This window comes from Anolis carolinensis, chromosome 5 (assembly GCF_035594765.1).
Source record: "Anolis carolinensis isolate JA03-04 chromosome 5, rAnoCar3.1.pri, whole genome shotgun sequence".
NCBI lineage: Eukaryota > Metazoa > Chordata > Lepidosauria > Squamata > Dactyloidae > Anolis > Anolis carolinensis.
In genome coordinates, this window is record NC_085845.1 from 103,784,501 (window position 1) to 103,804,630 (window position 20,130).

Consider the following 20,130-nt stretch of genomic DNA (forward strand, 5'->3'; position numbering starts at 1 on the left):
CTCCACTTGCCTAGTTTCCAACAGACTTTACAACCTCTGAAGATGCCTGCCATAGATGTGAGCAAAATGTCAGGAGGGAATGCTTCTGGAACATGGCTGTACAGTTTGGAAAACTCACAGCAACCCAGCCTAGGGTCTGCTTACCATACCCTGGACCACTACGGGGCTAACTGTTACCTTCCCTGGACTGGGCCAGCAAATAAAAACTATGTGACTTTATATGTCCCTATGAACCAATTAACTGGGAATCCTCTGCCCTGTACATGCAATTTTCCAGATGAACGTTCTTCAGGAGAAGGTGAAGTTCAGATTGGTAAAAGCTTGGGAACAAATTCTTCATTAAGGCATTCAAAACCATTCTGTACAATGTAGCTAAATATAAGAAAACTTACTTCTTTACAGGATCTGAGTAGTACTGCAGAATTAAGAGGCCAAAATATCGACAAATAATTTGGGCTATGGGTTGTTGTATGTTTTCCGGGCTGTATGGCCATGTTCCAGAGGATGCTTGCCATAGATGTGGGCGAAGCATCAGGAGAGAATACTTCTGGAACACGGCCATACAGCCCGGAAAACATACAACAGTCCTGTGATCTTGGCCATAAAAGCCTTTGACAACACAATTTGGGCTATCATAACAATTAGAAAAAAACCCCGTTGGTTTAACAAGTTATTTGAAAAAAGCCTTTTTACGCTTGAATTTCTCTACTTTGCTTTCCATTTTTTTGTTTTATGTGCTTTTTTATTTGCTCTTCTCCTTGGAGGCAGTGAAAGTGGTCGGAGCACTCCAAGCTTATCCATGTATTCAGAAAGCAAGTCTTCACCATCTTTCTATCAGCAAGCTCCTAGACATTTTCATGTTCCAGGTAGGCATCCATTGCTTAGCTTTTCTCTTTATTTGCTGCTATCTCGAATATTTTACAGATGTAAACATGTAATAACACCAATATGATGTTAGCAGTATTAAGAAATTTGAGTTTTAGTGTCAAATACCAGGTATACCAGATCCTCAGGGAACTGAAACAGAAAGGATGTCAACTAGAGCACGATGGTGGAAAACTCAACTTCTATGTGACAAGACACAGTATAGAGGACCTCTTTATTCCTATAAGGTGGCAATATGTGCAATAAAGAAAGATGTCTTCTTTGCACATATTGCACCTGCAAATTTACGTCCAGCTGATGTTATTGCAGCAGAAGTCGATAATGGGGTGTCCGGCAACTCTGTGAGTGGGATTACAATGGATTCGTTTCAATTGGTGGATATTGCTAATGTGGACTAGCTGCTGAGGCACATAAGGAGGACAACCTGTTTTCTCAAACCCTGCCCCTCTTGGCTGGTTGTCCATGAAGGATACGCAATTCTGTCTCAAATACAACATATTATTACTGTATCTCTCAAGGAAGGGAACTGTTTATCCTGTTTAAAGAAGCATTAGTTAGACTACTGTTGAAAAAATCCTCCATGGATTCCCTGGACATTAATAATTACCAATCAATGTCTAATCTTCCTTTTTTGCATGAGGTGACCGAGAAGGCAGTTGCCCTTCTACTCCAGGTAGTCTTGGATGGCACATACTTTCTTAACCCATTTCAAACTAGCCTCAGAGCAGCATATAGAGTTGAGACTGCGATGGTCCTTTTAGTGGATGATCTCCATCTTAGCACCGACAAGGGAAGCATTTTCCTGTTGGTGCTTTTAGATCCAGTGGCAATCAGTACCATTGACTATGGTATCCTTCTAGTTTGAGAAACACTATGTTGCAGTGGTTCTGGTTATACCTGTCTGGCAGATTCCAGATGGTGGTGCTCAAAAAAAGGAGCTATTATGTGGCATTCCACAAGGTGCCATTCTATCCCCAGTTCTTTTTAACATTTGAATGAAACACACTGGAAGAGATCATCTAGAGTAGTGGTTCTCAACCTGTGGGTCCCTAGGTGTTTTGGTCTACAACTCCCAGAAATCTCAGCCAGTTTACCAGCTGTTAGGATTTCTGGGAGTTCAAGGCCAGAACATCTGGGGACCCACAGGTTGAGGACCACTCGTCTAGAGGCATGAGGGGATATTCTGTCAGTACACACATGACATCCAAATACGTTTCTCCCATCCCTTCAAAAGCACCCTTAGTTGAGGATAATGTGTCTCCTTAATGTCTGGAGAATGTAATGATCTGGATGAAGAAAAGTACATTGAAACTGAATCCACATCAGAAAGAGGTGCTTATTATTAAGGGTCCTAACCTGGGGTTGGGGGTATGTCATGCAGTTCTGGATGGGGTTCAATTCCCTTGAAAGACTGTTCATGGATTTGGAGTTCTCCTGGATTCATTGCTCCAAATGTCATCCCAGATAGATGTGACAATTAGGAGTGCTTATTATTTGCTTTAGCTGCTCACCTTTCTAGAATTGGAAGACGGAAAGATAGTAGTGCATGCACTGGTAACCTCAAGGTTGGACTTCTGCAATATGCTGTACATTGGGTGACCTCTGTGCCAAGTTTGGAAATGTCAAACTATGGCAGGCAGATTGGTTGCAAATGTCATATAGGAGTGACCTGCACTAAAATCACTCCACTGGTTGCCAATTAGTTTCTGAGCAAAGTAGAAGGTGTTAGTCATTACCTTCAAAGCCCTACTTAGTTTGGATCCAGGTTATCTACAGAATTGACTTCTTCCTTATAATCTGCTCTATACGCTTAGGTTCTCTGGGAGATATTTACTTCAACCAGTTAGAACTCTTACAATTGTCTCCCAGAGGACCTTTTCATTGGTCACTCCTAGACTGTGGAATGATCTGTTGGAAGTGATTCAACAGCTAAATGAGCTGTCTGAACTTAATCACAATTAAAGACTTCTCTCTTCTGGAAAGCCTACCCAGTTAATTGTAAAGTATGGATTTTAAATTTACATTTTCTAGGTATGAATCTAAAAAAATTATTTAATGGTCTTCGTTTTATCTGTGTGTTTTAACTATGTTGTACCCCACCTCAAGCCATGAGGAGAGGCAGGTAACAAATAAAAACTGTTGTTGTTGATGATGATGATGATGATGATAATATACAGATCTTAACTTCGATGACCAACACCTAATTGTACACTGTCACCATTACAAAGTGACAACTACAAGGAATGCAACAGGATCTCATGGCATGATATTTCAAATTGTGCTGCAATACCTTCTGAATGTTGACAGCAGTAATTGCAGAGTTTCCTCGTAATTTCTGACCCTCAGATTTAGACTGAGACACATTTTGTAGGAAATCATGTGATGAAAGATATAATCAGAGAGCTTTCATAAAAGCTTGAATTTGAGCATAGATTCGTTAAGAATAACTAAAATCATTTTGGCTCTTCACCTAGCTGTTGGAGCCCCTGGTGGCACAATGGGTTAAACCTTTGTGCCGGCAGGACTGCTCTGGGGAGAGCAAGAGAGTTCCCTCTGTCAGCTCTAGCTCCCCATGCAGGGGCATGACCAAAGCTTCCCATAGGATAGTAAAACATCAAACATTCGGGCTTCCCCTGGGCAGTGCCCTTACAGACGGCCAATTCTCTCACACCAGTAGTGACTTGCAGTTTCTCAAGTTGCTCCTGAAACATCAAAAAACCCCAAGTTGTTCAAATTGCATTTTATCAGAGTCTGCTTCCGCACAGCTGAATAAAATCACACATTTTCTGCTTTGAACTGGAATGTATGGCAGTATGTACTCAGATAACCCAGTTCAAAGCAGATATTGTGGGATTTTCTGCCTTGATATTCTGGGATATATGGCTGTGTGGAAGGGTCAGATAGTTGAATTGAATCACTTCTAGTAAACTGCTTTGAGTTTACTGTGGAAGACATAGACTTTCTCTACACTGTTGAATGAATGCAGTTTGACAGCTTTTAGCTGCCATAGCATAATACTATGGAATCTGAGGGTCTGTAGTTTGGTGAGGCACCAGCACTCTTTGAAACATAAGTCTTGAGCTAAAATGCTGTCAAACTGCATTCATCCTTCAGTGTAGATGTACCCATAGTAAACCTGATATTGACATTGTCCTCGATCCCAGTGACTTGCTTTGTAGGCAGCTTTTGTTTACAGGAGTTTTGACTATGGTACTGCTTTAGTTAACTAAGCAGAACATAGGGATCTAAAATGAGGGCCCTTCCACACAGCCATATAACCCAGAACACCAAGGCAAAATATCCCACAATATCGGCTTTGAACTGGGTTATCTGAGTCCACACTGCCATATATACCAATTCAAAGCAGAAAATGGAGGATTTTGTTTAGCTGTGTGGAAGGGGCCTGAGTGACGTTCATCAAGATACAAAAATGGTTGGAAAGATTTGAAGGTGTTCAAAGTAAGAAGAATCATATTTCATCTGTTTGCTTACCTTTTGGCTTTTCCTTCTTCTTCTTCTCCCTCTTCTTCTTCTTAGACTCTGGAGTTAAAGATAACATCTATAGGAAGCCCCCTATCTACAGACAGCATGGTACAGTCTGCTTTTCTCTGCTGCCGTGTGCTCTCTAGCCAGGTCCTTTTCGCTCCTTACGCATGCTAACTCTGAGTGTGTGCTGCCTTTCCCCCCCACATTTGGTTATAGTGCAACTCTGATTGTTGTTTGTCCAGATAGACAAACATTTTGTTTGTTATTATGTAGTTGACTATTGATAGAAATTAGCATGTGTTTTCAAAAGTCTGCTTCACTCCCTAATTTGAGTTATTTTCCCCCAAAATCTTGATAAATTACATGTTTGGTAAGATTAACTTGGATGGTAGAGTTGTGTTTTTCTCTCTCTTTGTTTTCCTTGTCCATGTATGAGATGCTCTACAGCAGTGGTTCTCAACCTGTGGGTCCCCAGGTGTTTTATCCTACAACTCCCAGAAATCCCAGCCAGTTTATCAGTTGTTGGGATTTCTGGGAGTTGAAGGCCAAAACATCTAGGAACCCGTAGGTTGAGAACCACTGCTCCTATAGGCTGTAAATTGGTTGTGTAATCTAAAGTACTGTGTTTGGTGCGGGCATACAACATAGATTCTCTGCTATAGAACGCAATGATAATTTTTGCCTGGGAAAGACTTCCTGAAATCCATAAATCTTAGTGGGCAAGGCAATAAATCTTATGGGATTAGGGAAGTGACTTTTCCTGCTGATAAAATGAGGAAATAAAACATTTTGAAAAAACACAGCCTGGCGAACACTATATTACACATGACCACAAGGAACCGCCAAAAGGCTAAACGGAGGGCTGCACAAACACAGCAAGGACCAAGTACAGAGAGCACAATAATCCCAAATAAACAGCTTGAGGGGAGGTCACAGGAGCTTACATGTCTTTACACTAATGCACAGAGCATGTGAAATAAACAAAACTTACTCCAACATGGGGGATGCCTGGCTCAACAGCACATGTGAAAAAGATCTTGGAGTCCTTGTGTACAACAAGTTAAACATGAGCCAACAATGTGATGCGGCAGATAAAAAAGCCAACGGGATTCTGGCCTGCATAAATAGGGGTATAGCATCTAGATCCAGGGAAGTCATGCTCCCCCTCTATTCTGCCTTGGTCAGACCACACCTGGAATACTGTGTCCAATTTTGGGCACCGCAGTTGAAGGGAGATGTTGACAAGCTGGAAAGCGTTCAGAGGAGGGCGACTAAAATGATTAAGGGTCTGGAGAACAAGCCCTATGAGGAGTGGTTTGAAGAGCTGGGCATGTTTAGCCTGCAAAAGAGAAGGCTGAGAGGAGACATAATAACCATGTATAAATATGTGAGGGGAAGTCATAGGGAGGAGGGAGCAAGCTTGCCCTGCAGACTAGGACGCGGAACAATGGCTTCAAACTAAGGAGATTCCACCTGAACATCAGGAAGACCTTCCTCACAGTGAGGGCTGTTCGACAGTGGAACTCTCTCCCCTGGGCTGTGGTGGAGGCTCCTTCTTTGGAGGCTTTTAAGCAGAGGCTGGATGGCCATATGTCGGGGGTGCTTTTGAATGCGATTTCCTGCTTCTTAGCGGGGGGTTGGACTAGAGGGCCCATGAGGTCTCTTCCAACTCTACTATTCTATGATTCTATGAAAATAAGGTGAACAGTGTCAGATCTAATATACTTCAGTAACACTTTGTTTAATATTTAGAGAAATGAATGCATAGAAATACTACTACTACTACTAACAATAACAACAACAACAATGACAACAATCCTGGAAAATTCATCTTCTGATGTTGATTGAAGTAAAAAATCAGAAACTCCTCAAAGCACAGCAGACAAAAAACCAGTACAAGAAAACCGCACTACAAACTAGAGCTGACACCTGGCACAACAAAGCACAATGGAAAGTTCCTTGACAAAATTGAAGGAAAAGCTGATAAGGAGAAGACCTGGCTATGGCTCACGAATGGGACACTGAAGAAGGAGACAGAAGGCCTGATCCTTGCAGCCCAGGAGCAAGCCATCAGAACAAATGCAATTAAGGCCAAGATCGAAAAATCAGCTGATGACCCAAAATGCAGACTGTGAAAGGAAACCGACGAAACCATTGATCATATCTCAGCTGTTGTAAGAAAATCACACAGCCAGACTACAAACAGAGACACAACTATGTGGCCCAAATGATTCATTGGAACTTATGTCTCAAGTACCACCTCCCAGCAGTGAAGAACTGGTGGGATCACAAATCTGCAAAAGTATTGGAAAATGAGCACACAAAGATACTGTGGGACTTCTGGATCCAGACTGACAAAACTCAGCCGCTATCAGGACCTCAAGATTGAACTTCAAAGACTGGCAGAAACCAGATCAGGTGGTCCCGGTAGTGATGGGCACATTGTGTGCTGTGCCAAAAGATCTCAGCCGGCATTTGGAAACAATAGACATTGACAAAATTACAATCTGCCAACTGCAAAAGGCCACCCTACTGGGATCTGCACGCATCATGCGAAAATACATCACACAGTCCTAGACACTTGGGAAGTGTTCGACTTGTGATTTTGTGATATGAAATCCAGCATATCTATCTTGTTTGCTGTGTCATAATGAAATAATACTTTATTTATATTCTACCCTTCTCCCCGAGGGCACAGAGAGACTTACAATATATATAAACAGATACAGGCAAACATTCAAATACCTTGTTACAATACAATGAGACACACATACACAGACAAAGGCAAAGGCTTCTCCTTTTATTTTCGGCTCTGGAGACGGAGCTCATCTCTGGCTCTGGGAGAGGTACTAGTCTCAATTTCCAAGCCGAGGAACCTGCGTTGTTACCTACTGGTCATGTGACTGGCATGACTGCTTGAAGTGTCTTTATGTCTTTCCTCCCAAAGCGGTGCCTATTTATCTACTCACATTTGCATGTTTTCAAACTGCTAGGTTGGCAGGAGCTGGGGCTAACAGTGGGAGCTCATCCCATCCCACGGATTCGAACTGCCAACCTTCAGATCAGCAGTTCAGCAGCACAAGGGTTTAACCCATTATGTCACCGCAATGTATATATAACACTGAAATCAATTAATTGACTGTAATGGGCCTTTTAATACTGCATTACCTTAGAGGTGTTTCTCATCTTTCTTTTAATGATTTTTTTTAAAATGACAGAACAATACAATATTTAAAATGAAGAACAATGTCAACCAACACAAACTTACCAGTATTTCAATGAGAAGTGTGGCCCCCTTTTGGCTGATGAGATAGTTAAGTTAATTAGAATTGTTCCTGTTGTGTGTCTTCAAGTCATTTCAGACTTAGGACGACCCTAAGTGTAAAGTTTAGGGCAGGGGCAAAGTCAATGACCTTGGAGAGCCACATCCAGCTCGCAGGCCTTAGTTTGGAGATCCCTGATGTAGATGGACCATGAGACGACCTCTGGTTTGCATCTTCACTGTTTTTCAACATTAAATCCATTCTGGGAGTTTGGGAAACTAATTTCTTGTGCTAAAAATGGGGGTGTAAGCCAATCATTTGAGTATTATTTATTTTTACTTAAAGTTTCAAATAATCCAAAGAGAAAAAAACTTAGGTTTTTTATTCAGTGATGTGCCTTTTTCAGGAATGATTTCCCTGACAAGCAACAATTATCTCTTACAGGGGCATTTCAGCATAATTTCAAAGATATTTACATCCAAAGAGATCAGTCTCCTATATTAATACAGTATAAAGCCAGCACCATGCTATGCATATTGCTGGAAGTTGGAGTTTACCAACATCTTGGTGGCCAAAGTCGTCCATACTTGTGTTAGATGTATCTTTTCTGTACAGCCCGTCAGAGGTATTGTATTTATAGTGTGTTTGTATAGTGATGCAACACTTGTGAATTGATTTCTCTGACCCTTCTCTGTTCTTTGGAATGTGTGTGAAAGAGTGTGTCTCCTGAATGATCTTTCCTACACATGCAGTTTTCTTCTAAAATGTATATCTAGAAAATGCAAACACGTGACGGTCTGGTTATTTAGCACACTGTATCCTCATTATCTAGGCAGGAGTCAATCTAACAAAGTTATAATTTTTATATATAGGGAACTCTCAGTTAATTGGCGGAGCCTCCGATGGCCTAGGGGATAAAAGCCTTGTGACTTGAAGGTTGGGTTGCTGACCTGAAGGCTGCCAGGTTCGAATCCCACCCGGGGAGAGCACGGATGAGCTCCCTCTATCAGCTCCACTCCATGCGGGGACATGAGAGAAGCCTCCCACAAGGATAGTAAAACATCAAAAAACATCTGGGTGTCCCCTGGGCAACGTCCTTGCAGACGGCCAATTCTCTCACTCCAGAAACAACTCCAGTTGCTCCTGACACGAAAAAAAAAGTTAATTGGCAGCCATGGGGATTGGTAGATGCTGAATAAATGTCATATCTGGGTGCTTGGAGCCCCCGGTGGCGTAGTGTATTAAAGCCTTGTGACTTGAAAGTTGGGTTGCTGATCTGAAAGCTGCCAGGTTCGAATCCCACCCGGGGAGAGCACGGATGAGCTCCCTCTATCAGCTCCAGCTCCATGCGGGGACATGAGGGAAACCTCCCACAAGGATGATAAAAACATCAAAACATCCAGGTGTCCCCTGGGCAACGTCCTTGCAGACGGCCAATTCTCTCACACCAGAAGCGACTTGCAGTTTCTCAAGTCGCTCCTAACACGAAAAAAAAAGTTACTATTAAAAATAGGCCTAACTAATACTATATCCCATACTGTACAATACCACAAGTTCTGTATTGATTTGGTATTAATATTGAAATGCAGTAATTAGAGGCAAATAAGATAAACTTTACTTGTAACATAGCTTTACTGGACAAGCATTGCCCAAGGTACAAACAAGGTTGGTTAGTTCTTAAGTTGCATTTGTATGCAAGTTGGAACAAGTATATTTTTAAGTGTAACTCCGGCAATTTTTTAGCCTTGGATAGCATAGGGATGGCTTCACACCCCTGTGTTGTTTGTTGTGCTATCTGTGCCCCTGTTGAGAAGATTTTACTTTCTGTGCCTGTGACAGTTGGATTTTTAAAAGTTTGGGTTGTCATAGATTGGTGATAAAGTTTCAGCGGAAACACCTTTCCCCCAGAATAATTCATACAGGAGTGAATTTCCCTTCCTAGGGGTAGATTTTCTCTCACTTCCTGTTGTCTCAGTTAGTTTGTAACTAGGGACCTCAACACATTGGGCTTGGTTTAGGATGCTTCTAGGACGGAGCCAGGACAGAGCTTGCCAGAACCCATCACACAACGCAGGGCTCCTTCTGGCGGGGCTCTGTCTTGGCTCCATCCTAGAAGTGTCCTAGGACAGAGTCCTGAGAACACGGGTGGCTACAACAGGGCCAGTGTAGGGAGAAGCTGGGCGGCAGTGTGGGGCATGTGTGACGGTTTCTTCTGCTGCCAAACTGCCTGGCAAATTCCCCCGCTGTCACCCTCTATGTGTTTATGTATATTTATAGTTTATTTTATGTTCCGGCATTGAATGTTTGCCGTAAATATGTTGTGCTCCGCCCTGAGTCCCCTTTGGTGTGAGAAGGGTGGAACAGAAATGTTTTAAATAAATAAATAAATACAAAATAAATAAATAAATATGTGATGAGGTCCTAGGAGTCGTATGTTTGTAACTCGGGTACTGCCTATATTATAAAAACAACTTTGTGACGAATACACTATGTAATTTTAGTGTTATTTCTTCAACATTTTCCCAGTTGCTTGAGAGATTCGGTTGCTTGAGTTTTGGTTAATTGAGAGTATATATGTATGTCTGTCTCTCCTGTGTGTGACTTGTGTGTGACAACATTACTTGACTACTGCTGGGTATTCTCTGTCAGCAGTGCTCTTTCCCATCAAGCTGCTTTAGCAATTCCCTCCTTGGTCAGAATGACAGGCTACAGCTAATGAAAGTCTGGTTTCTTTGCTACTATGAAAATGCATGACCACCCTACTACTACCACTTGAGGAAGTATTCAGTCTGAAACACTATTTTAGGCTTCAATATTCATCTTTATGAATATTACTCACCCCAAACCTCCTATCTCGTTTGGACTGCATGTGGAGACAGATTAACTGAAATAACGTTATACTGTGCCCATTGACACATTGGTATTTTCTCTCTTCGTTTCTTGAAAGAGGGCATAAAATGTCCATAAGCATACATTGTTTGTATTTTGATTTCATAATTACTATCAGTGACAGCACTCTAAAAATCGGTCTTTTGCTAATTTATGCATACTCATATAAGATGTTAGGTTTAGATATATGTCTTTTCATGCTATGTTTTTTTAACTCTAGTAAATTTTATTTATTGCCTAGCATCAAGAAAATCAGATGGTGACAGTAGTGATCAAGACAACCAAAAGGTAAATTTGGATGGCAATGGAAGAATTATTTGCTGACACCAGTTCAAACCAATTCAATATGCTAGTTCACATTCAAAATGCAATTGCTTCTTTTAAAATGTAACAAATAATGTTTGGTCTTCTGAAATGTGGGGGTCACTTTTGGGATTTTTGCTAATATTTTTAATGAGTTGCTCATAAAGCAACTTATTTAGGGATAGCTGTGTTGGCCATATAAGAAAATACAACTAAATTCAAAAATCAGCAATATTTTGAATAAGAATCTAACAAATAATATTTACTGTGTTACTTTTTTAAAAAACGACATCCCAATCTCTCTCCCGGTCCAGTTGTACTTCTCATCCTACCTTTCTACTTGTGACTAGTACCCCTTCTACACTACCATATGATCCAGATTATCTGCTTTGAACTGGACTATATGAGTCTACACTGCCATATAATTCAGTTCAAAGCAGATAATCTGAATTTTATATGGCAGTGTAGATGACGCCTTCGTTTCCATGTCAGTGCTGCAGATACTCTGAGGTTTAGTTTGAACTTTAAATATTTTGAAATAGTTCAGCACCTTTGGAGTTCGGAGCAGATGCACTGACAAAGAAGTCACCACTACCTCCTGTCCATATGTCTGGCTACTCCTAATGCCATTTGCACCTCATCAGGTTCAGAAAATCTATCACACTGCTCTTCATGCGTCATTGTCACTACATTAGGGTAAACTAGAGCAGCAGAAAGTCTAGAATTGGCAGTTTACTACTCTAATCTGTGCAGAGTGAGAACAGGAGGATTCCCTGAGCAAGCTGAAGATAATTTAGAAAATAGCCCAAATCCTGTAAGTGAACATTTAATTTCTACTGAAACTCTATACTGCTGACTTCACATGCATGTTTACCTGCCTGCGTGAACTGACTGGAATTCATGAAATATGTAACATTGGGATTTGTTCTTCAGCTTAAGTCAAGTTGGCTGACTTTGAAGGAGGACGTGGATACCAGAACCATTTCTCCGGATCTGGATACTCAGTCACTCCCACAAAGTCCTGGAATGGACAGAGAACTTCAACGGTTAAACAACAATGCAAACTGTACCTACCTAAGTAAGCGTTCTCAGTTGTGGAAAAATAATTGGGTTGTGGTCTATTTAATGCAGTTACTTCAGAAAGATATGTCTATAGCATTATTATACAGGAGGTTCCTGATAGAAAGGCTCACACTTGACCATGTCCGGCAGATATGAGACTCAATGGTGTCTCTAGAAAGGAAGCCAGATTGCAGTAAGAGAAAGCAGCTATTTTCTTGAGTTATTGCTGGATTCACACAGCATACATCTGTTGACACTGACATTTTTTCTTTCTGAAAGAAATATATATTAGTAGTGGGCAAGGACATGCCTTCATCCACATATCTTCCCTTCTTTGGTTAAAATAGAGAGACACAAGTTAAGAAAGCCATAGGTAAGATGGAATTCTCGTATCTGGTGATATTAAGATTATTGTAACTGCTGGTCAAAAGTATTTAGCTGTTTTACTAATACTTTTTTTTTCAAATTTGTAAACTATCTCCCTAGTTCACTTGTTGATTATACCCATTTTACTATTAGGTTTTTTATTTCCCGGCTCTCTGACAGCCCAGTGTATCCTTTAGTACTTTGAAAATTTGAAAGGATTAGAAATAATTGGTAGAGTTGCTAGTATAATTACACTAAAAAGGTAAAGGTTTTCTCCTGACGTTAAGTCCAGTCGTGACCGACTCTAGGGGTTGGTGCTCATCTCCATTTCTAAGCCGAAGAGCCGGCGTTGTCCGTAGACACCTCCAAGGTCATGTGGCTGGCATGACTGCATGGAGCGCTGTTACCTTCCCGCCAGACTTATTGATCTAATCACATTTGCATGTTTTTGAACTGCTAGGTTGGCAGGAGCTGGGGCTAACAGCGGGTGCTCATTCCACTCCTGGGATTTGAACCTGGGACCTTTTGGTCTGCAAGTTCAGCAGCTCAGCGCTTTAACACACTGCGCCACCACCAGTGTTACACTATGTAACAAAATTTTGGGGGAAAAAATCTGTTCCTGGTTTGAAAGTGTTATTCCTGTTTATTTGTGCAGTACTTATTTTGAAAGTAAATGTTATACTCCAGAAATTTGGTTTTTGTGACTGTCACAAACTATGTTGAATTGGTTGAGACTCGGAAGAGATATTCATTGAAAAACTATAGGTAAATGTGCTTCAGGATGTCCCGCAAAAATAAAGTTTTTGCAGTTTAATAAATTTTCCCCAAGTTTTAATTATTGAACCAATTAGGTAATGACATTTATAACGCAGGGACAAAAATTATGTTACATGGTGTTATCAGTAGCAAATAGTGATAAAGTAGTAATCTAGTTGGTAGAATAGGTACCAACATCACAATCTCCACCTGGCATGTGATTGAATATAGTTGTCCTTAAATGTCTTTTAAAGAGTTCTTTGTATTGGAATGTTGAGGGTCTTAAAATACGTTAAAGTGGGAACATGAGGAAGGAGCATGCTTGTGTACATTCCCTCCCTTGCTCACATATTTACTTGTTCAGGCAAACAGAGAGGAAGGAGATGGGATTAGAAGCCTGTTGAGGTGAGGTGTAGGAATGCATTCTCTCATGTGTACACTCACACATTCAGGTGTGAGTGGGTGAACGGGGGAACACGAGGAAGGAGGATGGGTGGTGTGTGGGTCTCCAAAGCAGACAAAGAGAGTGCTTTTGCTGTAAGAGCAGTTGCCACATCCCCGTCCCACTACTCTTGCCCTCCCCACACTGCTGCCCCCTGACTCTCTTTCTCCCCTCTCCATGTCCGGACCCCTCCACCTGCCCCATAGAACCGCTTAGCATTCACATACCCTCCTTGAATTCCTCCATCCAGTCCCCTTCTCCCCTGTCCAGTGTATGGTGGAGGCTCCTTCTTTGGAGGCTTTTAAGCAGAGGCAGGATAGCCATCTGTCGAGGGTGCTTTGAATGTGATTTTCTTCCTTCTTGGTTGGGCTGGATGACCCATGAGGTTTCTTCCAACTCTATAATTCTATGCCCACCAACTAAATGAGGGAGCAAGCACGCAAGGAAATGCATTCATGCACTCTTCCTCCTCATGCTCCATTTCCCATTTCCTTCATATCCACCTGCCCACTCAAGTGAGCAAGTGAGTGAAAGGGGGAATGCACACAAACACGGCCAGGACCGGCCCGAGGAAATTCGAAGGGGTACGCAAAAAAAATTTTGCGCCCCCTCCCCTGCGCCGCAGGAGGCGTGTCCAAGACTGGCCCCGCCCCCCGCACCCAGGAGTTCTTCCAGGCCGCAGCCTGAAAGGACTTCTGCTGCAGCGGGCGCGCGCCATGGGAGGCGTGGCCGGTCCCGCCTCCCGCGGGGTGCGCCCTGGCCTGGCTGCGCCATGGCGCGCCCCGCGGGAGGCGGGGCCAGAGCTGGCCACGCCTCCACGTCACATGGCCCCGCCTCCACCAGGTGTGGCCCCGCCTCCCAGGGGTTCAATAGCGCCCCTGGGAAGGTGGCACCCAACGCGGGGGCGTGGCCAGCGTGCCGTGTTGGGCCGGGCCTGCAAACACCCTATTTGTCTGTCCCATCCCCTGCCCCTACACTCATACAGGCTGCTGAGCAGCTGCAATAAATCCCTCTGACCATGAGGTCATGAGTTCAAGGCCAACCCATGAGCACCCGTCAATTAAACATAAAAAATAGCCCCTGCTCGTTGCTGACCTAGCAACCTGAAAGATAGTTGCATCTATCAAGTAGGAAATAAGGTACCACTTATAAAAGTGGGGGGGCAAGTTTAACTAATTTACGACCTGGAATGAGGAAGTGCCATTAGAGTGGATGATGAAGCGCTGCTCCCCCCTGTGGCCAGAATCGAACAGCCCCTCAGAAGAAGGTTAAATTGCCTCTGCATCTGTCTGTCTCGGTCTCTGTTTGATGTGTTTATGGGCATTGAATGTTTGCCCTATGTGTGTATAATGTGATCCGCCCTGAGTCCCCTTCGGAATGAGAAGGGCGGAATATAAATACTGTAAATAAATACAAGCAAGTGTGCAAGGGAGTACATACTTTCTTTTTTCACTTTCCCAGTCCCATCCTCTTCCCCCTCTGACTGTCTAAATGACTGTGCGAGGTATTGTATTCATGGCCGTCACCCAACCAGTCTAATTTCCTTCCAATGTTGAAATATTTTACCACTAACTTCACTGGGTCAATATGGACACCAGTGCTATCAAAATCCCTGTAAAAATAGTGTAGAGGAGTAACAAATCAGTGAATAATAAAATCTACAAAGGTCAAATGCAAATGATTTGAGACAATTGTCGTTGTTATGTATTTAATGAGGATTCCTTTTTTGTTTTGTTTTTTCTCTCCTGTAGGGTTTCCATATTCCAAATCTGCATCACTTCCCGACTATGGCAAGAATGGATTACACCATGTAGGTAGACATAAAAATGTCTAAGAACATATGCCATGCATTATTTTTTCAGATTGACCCTCCATCCTTTGGTACCTGGGCAGAGCATCAGTCTCAGTATTTCATCATCCTAAGTGGCCACATGCAACCTTGCTCGGGCCCCAGGTGACCCTCTGGCATATCTGGACTCCACTTGGCTTGTCAATGGCTCTTCATAGCATGAGGCAGCAATCCTTCCTAGAATTAAGTTTTTGTCTTCTTTTTTCTCAGATATATTAGGGATTACACTAGGGATATGTTCTATCTCTGAGCATCACTGCCCTCTAAAATCCATGTGAGAAGGGTTTATCTGCAGCTTTATATATGTAACACAGGGGTTGATTATTTTCACTGTTTTTAAGTATTTTAAAATATTTTAATTGACTTTAATGTTTAATTCTATTCTAATATTAGCGTTATATACCTAGCATTGCCTGGATTTGCATTTTCTTTGTGGTTATTTCTTTCCTTCCTCCCTTTTTTCATACACCTTGTCCATCTCTGTTTCTTTCCTTCTTCCCTTGTTTTTTCTCTCATATCTTCCTCCTCTTGCTTCTTTCTTTTTGTTCTCTATCTTCCTTTCCCATCCCTTCTTTGTCTTTCTTCCCTTCCTTCTTTCATTTCTTTCATTTCTTTCTTACTCCTTTCTTTCATTCCTTTCTTTCATTCCCTTCTTTCTCCTTTCTTTCTTTCTTTCTTTCTTTCTTTCTTTCCTCCATCCATCCATCCATCCATCCATCCATCCATCCATCCATCCATTTACTCTAAGGTCCCATCCATACTGATGTATGAAATCCAGATTATCTGCTTTAAACTGGATTATGTGGTAGTGTAGACTCATAATCCAGTTCAAAGCAGATAATGTGGATTGTGTGTTTTGATCATCTGGATTATATGGCAGTGTAGAAAAGGTCTAAGAGCAACAAAACCAACGTTTTTAAACATGTCAACAGAGCAATTTGAAGGAACACACCTTATCTTTAAGATAAATTATTCTTCCTGACATTTTGCATTAGCACAATCCACCTTCAAAAAAATGGACCTACTTGCATAACTTTTTACATAACAAAATTTTTTGTTACCAAGGCAAATTCAGCAGCATAGGTGGTTCAGATCATAGCCTGGCCTCCAAAATGGTGGAGGACATTCCATGAAGATTTTAATGAATGGCCACAGTGGCAAATAACCATTGTAAAATTTACTTTTAAATTGTCTTCAAAATCAGACAAGTGCCACAGAGTACACCAAGTTGTCTTCCAAGTAAAAATACAGTACCTATCATTTTACTAGTTGGATTTTTAAAATTGGAACTTGCTGTATATCCAACATTTTTACTCATCACATATTTATGTCATTAATTATGTAAAAGGGAGGCCCCAGTGGTGCAATGGGTTAAACCCTTGCGCGGACAGAACTGCTGACCGAAAGATCGGCAGTTCAAATCCGGGGAGCGGGGTGAGCTCCCATCTGTCAGCTGTAGCATGTGGAGACATGAGAGAAGCCTCCCACAGGATGGTAAAACATCAAACATCCGTGTGTCCCCTGGGCAATGTCCTTGCAGGCGTCCAATTCTCTCACACCAGAAGCAATTTGCAGTTTCTCAAGTCACTCCTGAGATGAAAAAAAATATGTAAAATAGATTCTCATGCACCATTTGTCTCCTAATCTCTCATAGTATTCTTCTTCAAGGGAAACTGTACTAGATCTCCCAAAATAGATCAAATAATGAAAGGACAAAGTTGTAACCAAGGCATGTAAAATGTGACATAAATAAGCAAGCAAGCATTTGAACTCCACAAATGTTAATACTTTGCCAAAACAAATTATATTTTTCCTTCTGATATAGGCTGCCACTATGAGCCAATATGATGCTGACCAGGATGCTGCTTGGGGAAAAAGAGGTATTCTATAGCGCCATTCTATCAGCACAGTTATCTTATTTTTAGCAATAGTTACCTGGAAAAAATCTGTCTTAAGTTCTCAAAATGAAGCCTATAGACACTAGGAATTAATCTAATTTGCCAATTATGTGTATTTCTTTTTCTCTTACAGAATACAAGGTAAGGAGCGTGAAGAACAGAAGAACATCAAAATTATCTTCAAATAAAATGAAACATGGATATCAAGAAAGCTGATTTTAAGAAATACTAGCTTGGGGACCCGGTGGTGCCCGGGTCATTTGAGAAAGTTGTGTGCCAAGTTTAGTCCAGGTCCGAAGTTGTCTGGGTTCAGTGCTGTCTGTATAAGGGTGAACTAACAACTCATAGAGCAAAGGTCAATTAGCCTGATACCCTGCCTGTATGCATAATTGGATATGATGAGGCAGTGTGCCAAGTTTGGTCTAGATCCGTCATTGGCTGGGTTGAGTGCTGTCTGGATAAGGGTGAACTACAACTCCCAGAGCCAAATGCAGCTGAACTATAACTCTATTTCCTCCAAACTTGTATTGGTTATGGGGGCTTTTGTGTGGCAAGTTTGGTCCTGGTCCATCATCGGTGGGGTTCGAAGTGCTCATTCATTGCAGGTGAACTATAAATCCTAGTACCTACTACTCCCAAATGTCCAGGCCAATTCCCTTCCAAACCCACAAGTCTTCAAATCTGGTATGCATGGGAAATTTGGTCCAGAGCTATCATTGTTTGGGTTCATAGTGTTCTGGGTATAGGTGAAGTACCACTCCTATAAATTCCGCAGTAGGAGTCACAATGCTCTGACTTGATGCAGGGTAAACTACAACTTCAATATCACAAACTCTTCCAGTAAGTTTAGTTGCAGGTCAATTTTGCTGTTTGTTATACAGACAGATTGGAAAGGGAAGGGCAGTAGTAGGGAAGGGGTCATGCAAATTCCACAGCAATGGAGAACCTTGGGATGCCTGCCTGTGGTGCAAGGGCAGTAGGCGGGGCCATGCAAATTTTACAGGAATGGAGAACCCTGGGATGCCTGCCTGTGGTGGAAGAAAAAACAAAATGTAGGACGAAATGGTCCCCAAATGAAAGCATTCCTTGGGTGGTGGTTTGTAGTGTTTGGGGAGGACATTGGCAGGGGTTGGGCTACATTTTCAAGGTGCTTGCTGTAACCGCAATGTCAGTGCAAAGTAGTGACTTGCTGGCTTTTCAGGAGTGGGAAGTGTAGCCTGTTTGTGGAGGTTGGAGGCTGTCTGTGTGAGCAGACATGTGTGCCACATACACACATACGGGTTTTTAATTTTATTATAGATTTAGATTAGATTAGATTTAGATTTAGATTAGATTAGAAGATTAGATTAATCCATACATTAATCTAATACAATCTCAGTATTCCCCTATCTAATCTAAATCTAATCTATAGATTAGATTAGATAGGGGAATACTGAGATTGTAAAGTAAGAAGGGCTGGGCTTTAGCTCAGCAGGTTAAGCACGAGCTGCAATAAATTTTGCCAATCAAAAGGTTGGCAGTTTGAAGCCCCGGTCGGGGGTGAGTGCCCAACCTTCAGCTCAGCTCACTGCCTAGCAGATTGAAAACAGCTGTGAATAGATAAATAGGTGCCCCTTAGTGGGGAAGTATTTTAATAGCACCATAAAGGAAATACCAGAAAAATACCGGCAATCAAAAAAGGAGGAAGTCTGTGAACAGGGCTCTTCTACATGGAGGATGGAGCAACAGCACCCCCTTCACATGGCCAGAATTGAGCACAACTTCCAGGATGCCAAAGATGGGAAATCCCTATATGCTGCTATCTGTACTGTTGTCTGTCCTGTCTACATATAACGGCATTGAATGTTTGCCTTATATGTGTTTTGTGATCCACCCTGAGTCCCCTTCGGGGTGAGAAGGGCAGAGTACAAATACTGTAAATAAATAATCCAGCAAGAATTGGAATTCTTGAAGGACAATTACAAAAATCAAATAAACAACTGCAAACAATCCCATTGAAGAAGAAAATAGGAAACATCTGAAAAAATGTGGTTGTATATTAAGTGCAAACAAGAAGAGAAAATAAAAAGAGCATATAGGAAAAGTGAATGAAAGAATCAAGCAGCAAAGAACATTAGAAATATGTAGCCTAAGCTTGAAAGAACAGTATTAAGGCTACCGTTCAACATGAGTTGAGAGTTGCTAGGCCAGCTGAGATTAGGAAAAATATATTTTCAGATACTTTTGAAGCAAGAGTATGGTCAAGGAAACACTGGAACAGCTGCTCAGAACCATTTGCTCAGAAAGATAGTCAGGTCTCTTTCTGTGAATGCTTTCTGAAAGAGGTTAGAGGGTTACTTGCTGTGAATACTCTAGGTCAGTGGTTCTCAACCTGTGGGTCCCCAGGTGTTTTGACCTAAAACTTCCAGAAATCCCTGCCAGTTTACCAGATGTTAGGACTTCTGGGAGTTGAAGGCCAAAACATTTGGGGACCCACAGGTTGAGAGCCACTGCTCTAGGTGGATTGCTGTGATTCTGTTGTTATGATGTAAGACTGTACCAAATGCATGTAACAATTGCCATGAGAGATATTTGATTTTCTAACTGTCCTGATTTTTCTTTTGTTATAGGTCTATCCGTATGAAAGCCTTATTGTAACAAACAGGGTTCGAGTGAAATTACCAAAGGATGTGGACAGAACCAGGCTGGAGGTAAGAAAGTATAAATTTTAAAATAGCAAAGCTGTAAGTATTATAATTGGTAGAGCTGCTGGGACTGTTTCCAGGAAGGGATATTTTAGAGATACAGGGTCAAGAATACGCTATATCAGACCTTCACAACTTGGCAATAGTAAGGGGATAAAATGAAAACTTTGAGTTGTGGATAGGTTTTTAGCGCCTCTCTTTCCAAGCAAAGGTATAATTAATAAATAAACTATTATGCAACTATTAT

The 20,130-nt window shown here is 41.8% G+C and overlaps 1 protein-coding gene across 4 annotated transcripts in view; it reads left to right on the top strand.

Moving 5' to 3' along the window:
• The window catches only part of ablim2 (actin binding LIM protein family member 2), a 74,012-nt gene that overhangs the window by 51,104 nt on the left and 2,778 nt on the right, over nucleotides 1-20,130 (top strand). For 2 of the 4 annotated variants that reach the window (XM_062982061.1, XM_062982062.1), the window contains 6 exons: nucleotides 765-866; nucleotides 10,765-10,811; nucleotides 11,760-11,904; nucleotides 15,204-15,262; nucleotides 17,127-17,181; nucleotides 17,333-19,889. In XM_062982061.1, the coding sequence (XP_062838131.1) occupies nucleotides 765-866; nucleotides 10,765-10,811; nucleotides 11,760-11,904; nucleotides 15,204-15,262; nucleotides 17,127-17,181; nucleotides 17,333-17,415 (491 nt within the window). In that variant the 3' untranslated portion in view covers nucleotides 17,416-19,889. Of the gene's footprint in view, nucleotides 1-764; nucleotides 867-4,422; nucleotides 4,477-10,764; nucleotides 10,812-11,759; nucleotides 11,905-15,203; nucleotides 15,263-17,126; nucleotides 17,182-17,332; nucleotides 19,890-20,130 lie in introns of those variants that run through there. The other 2 variants (XM_008115915.3, XM_062982063.1) reach the window with 2 other exon arrangements.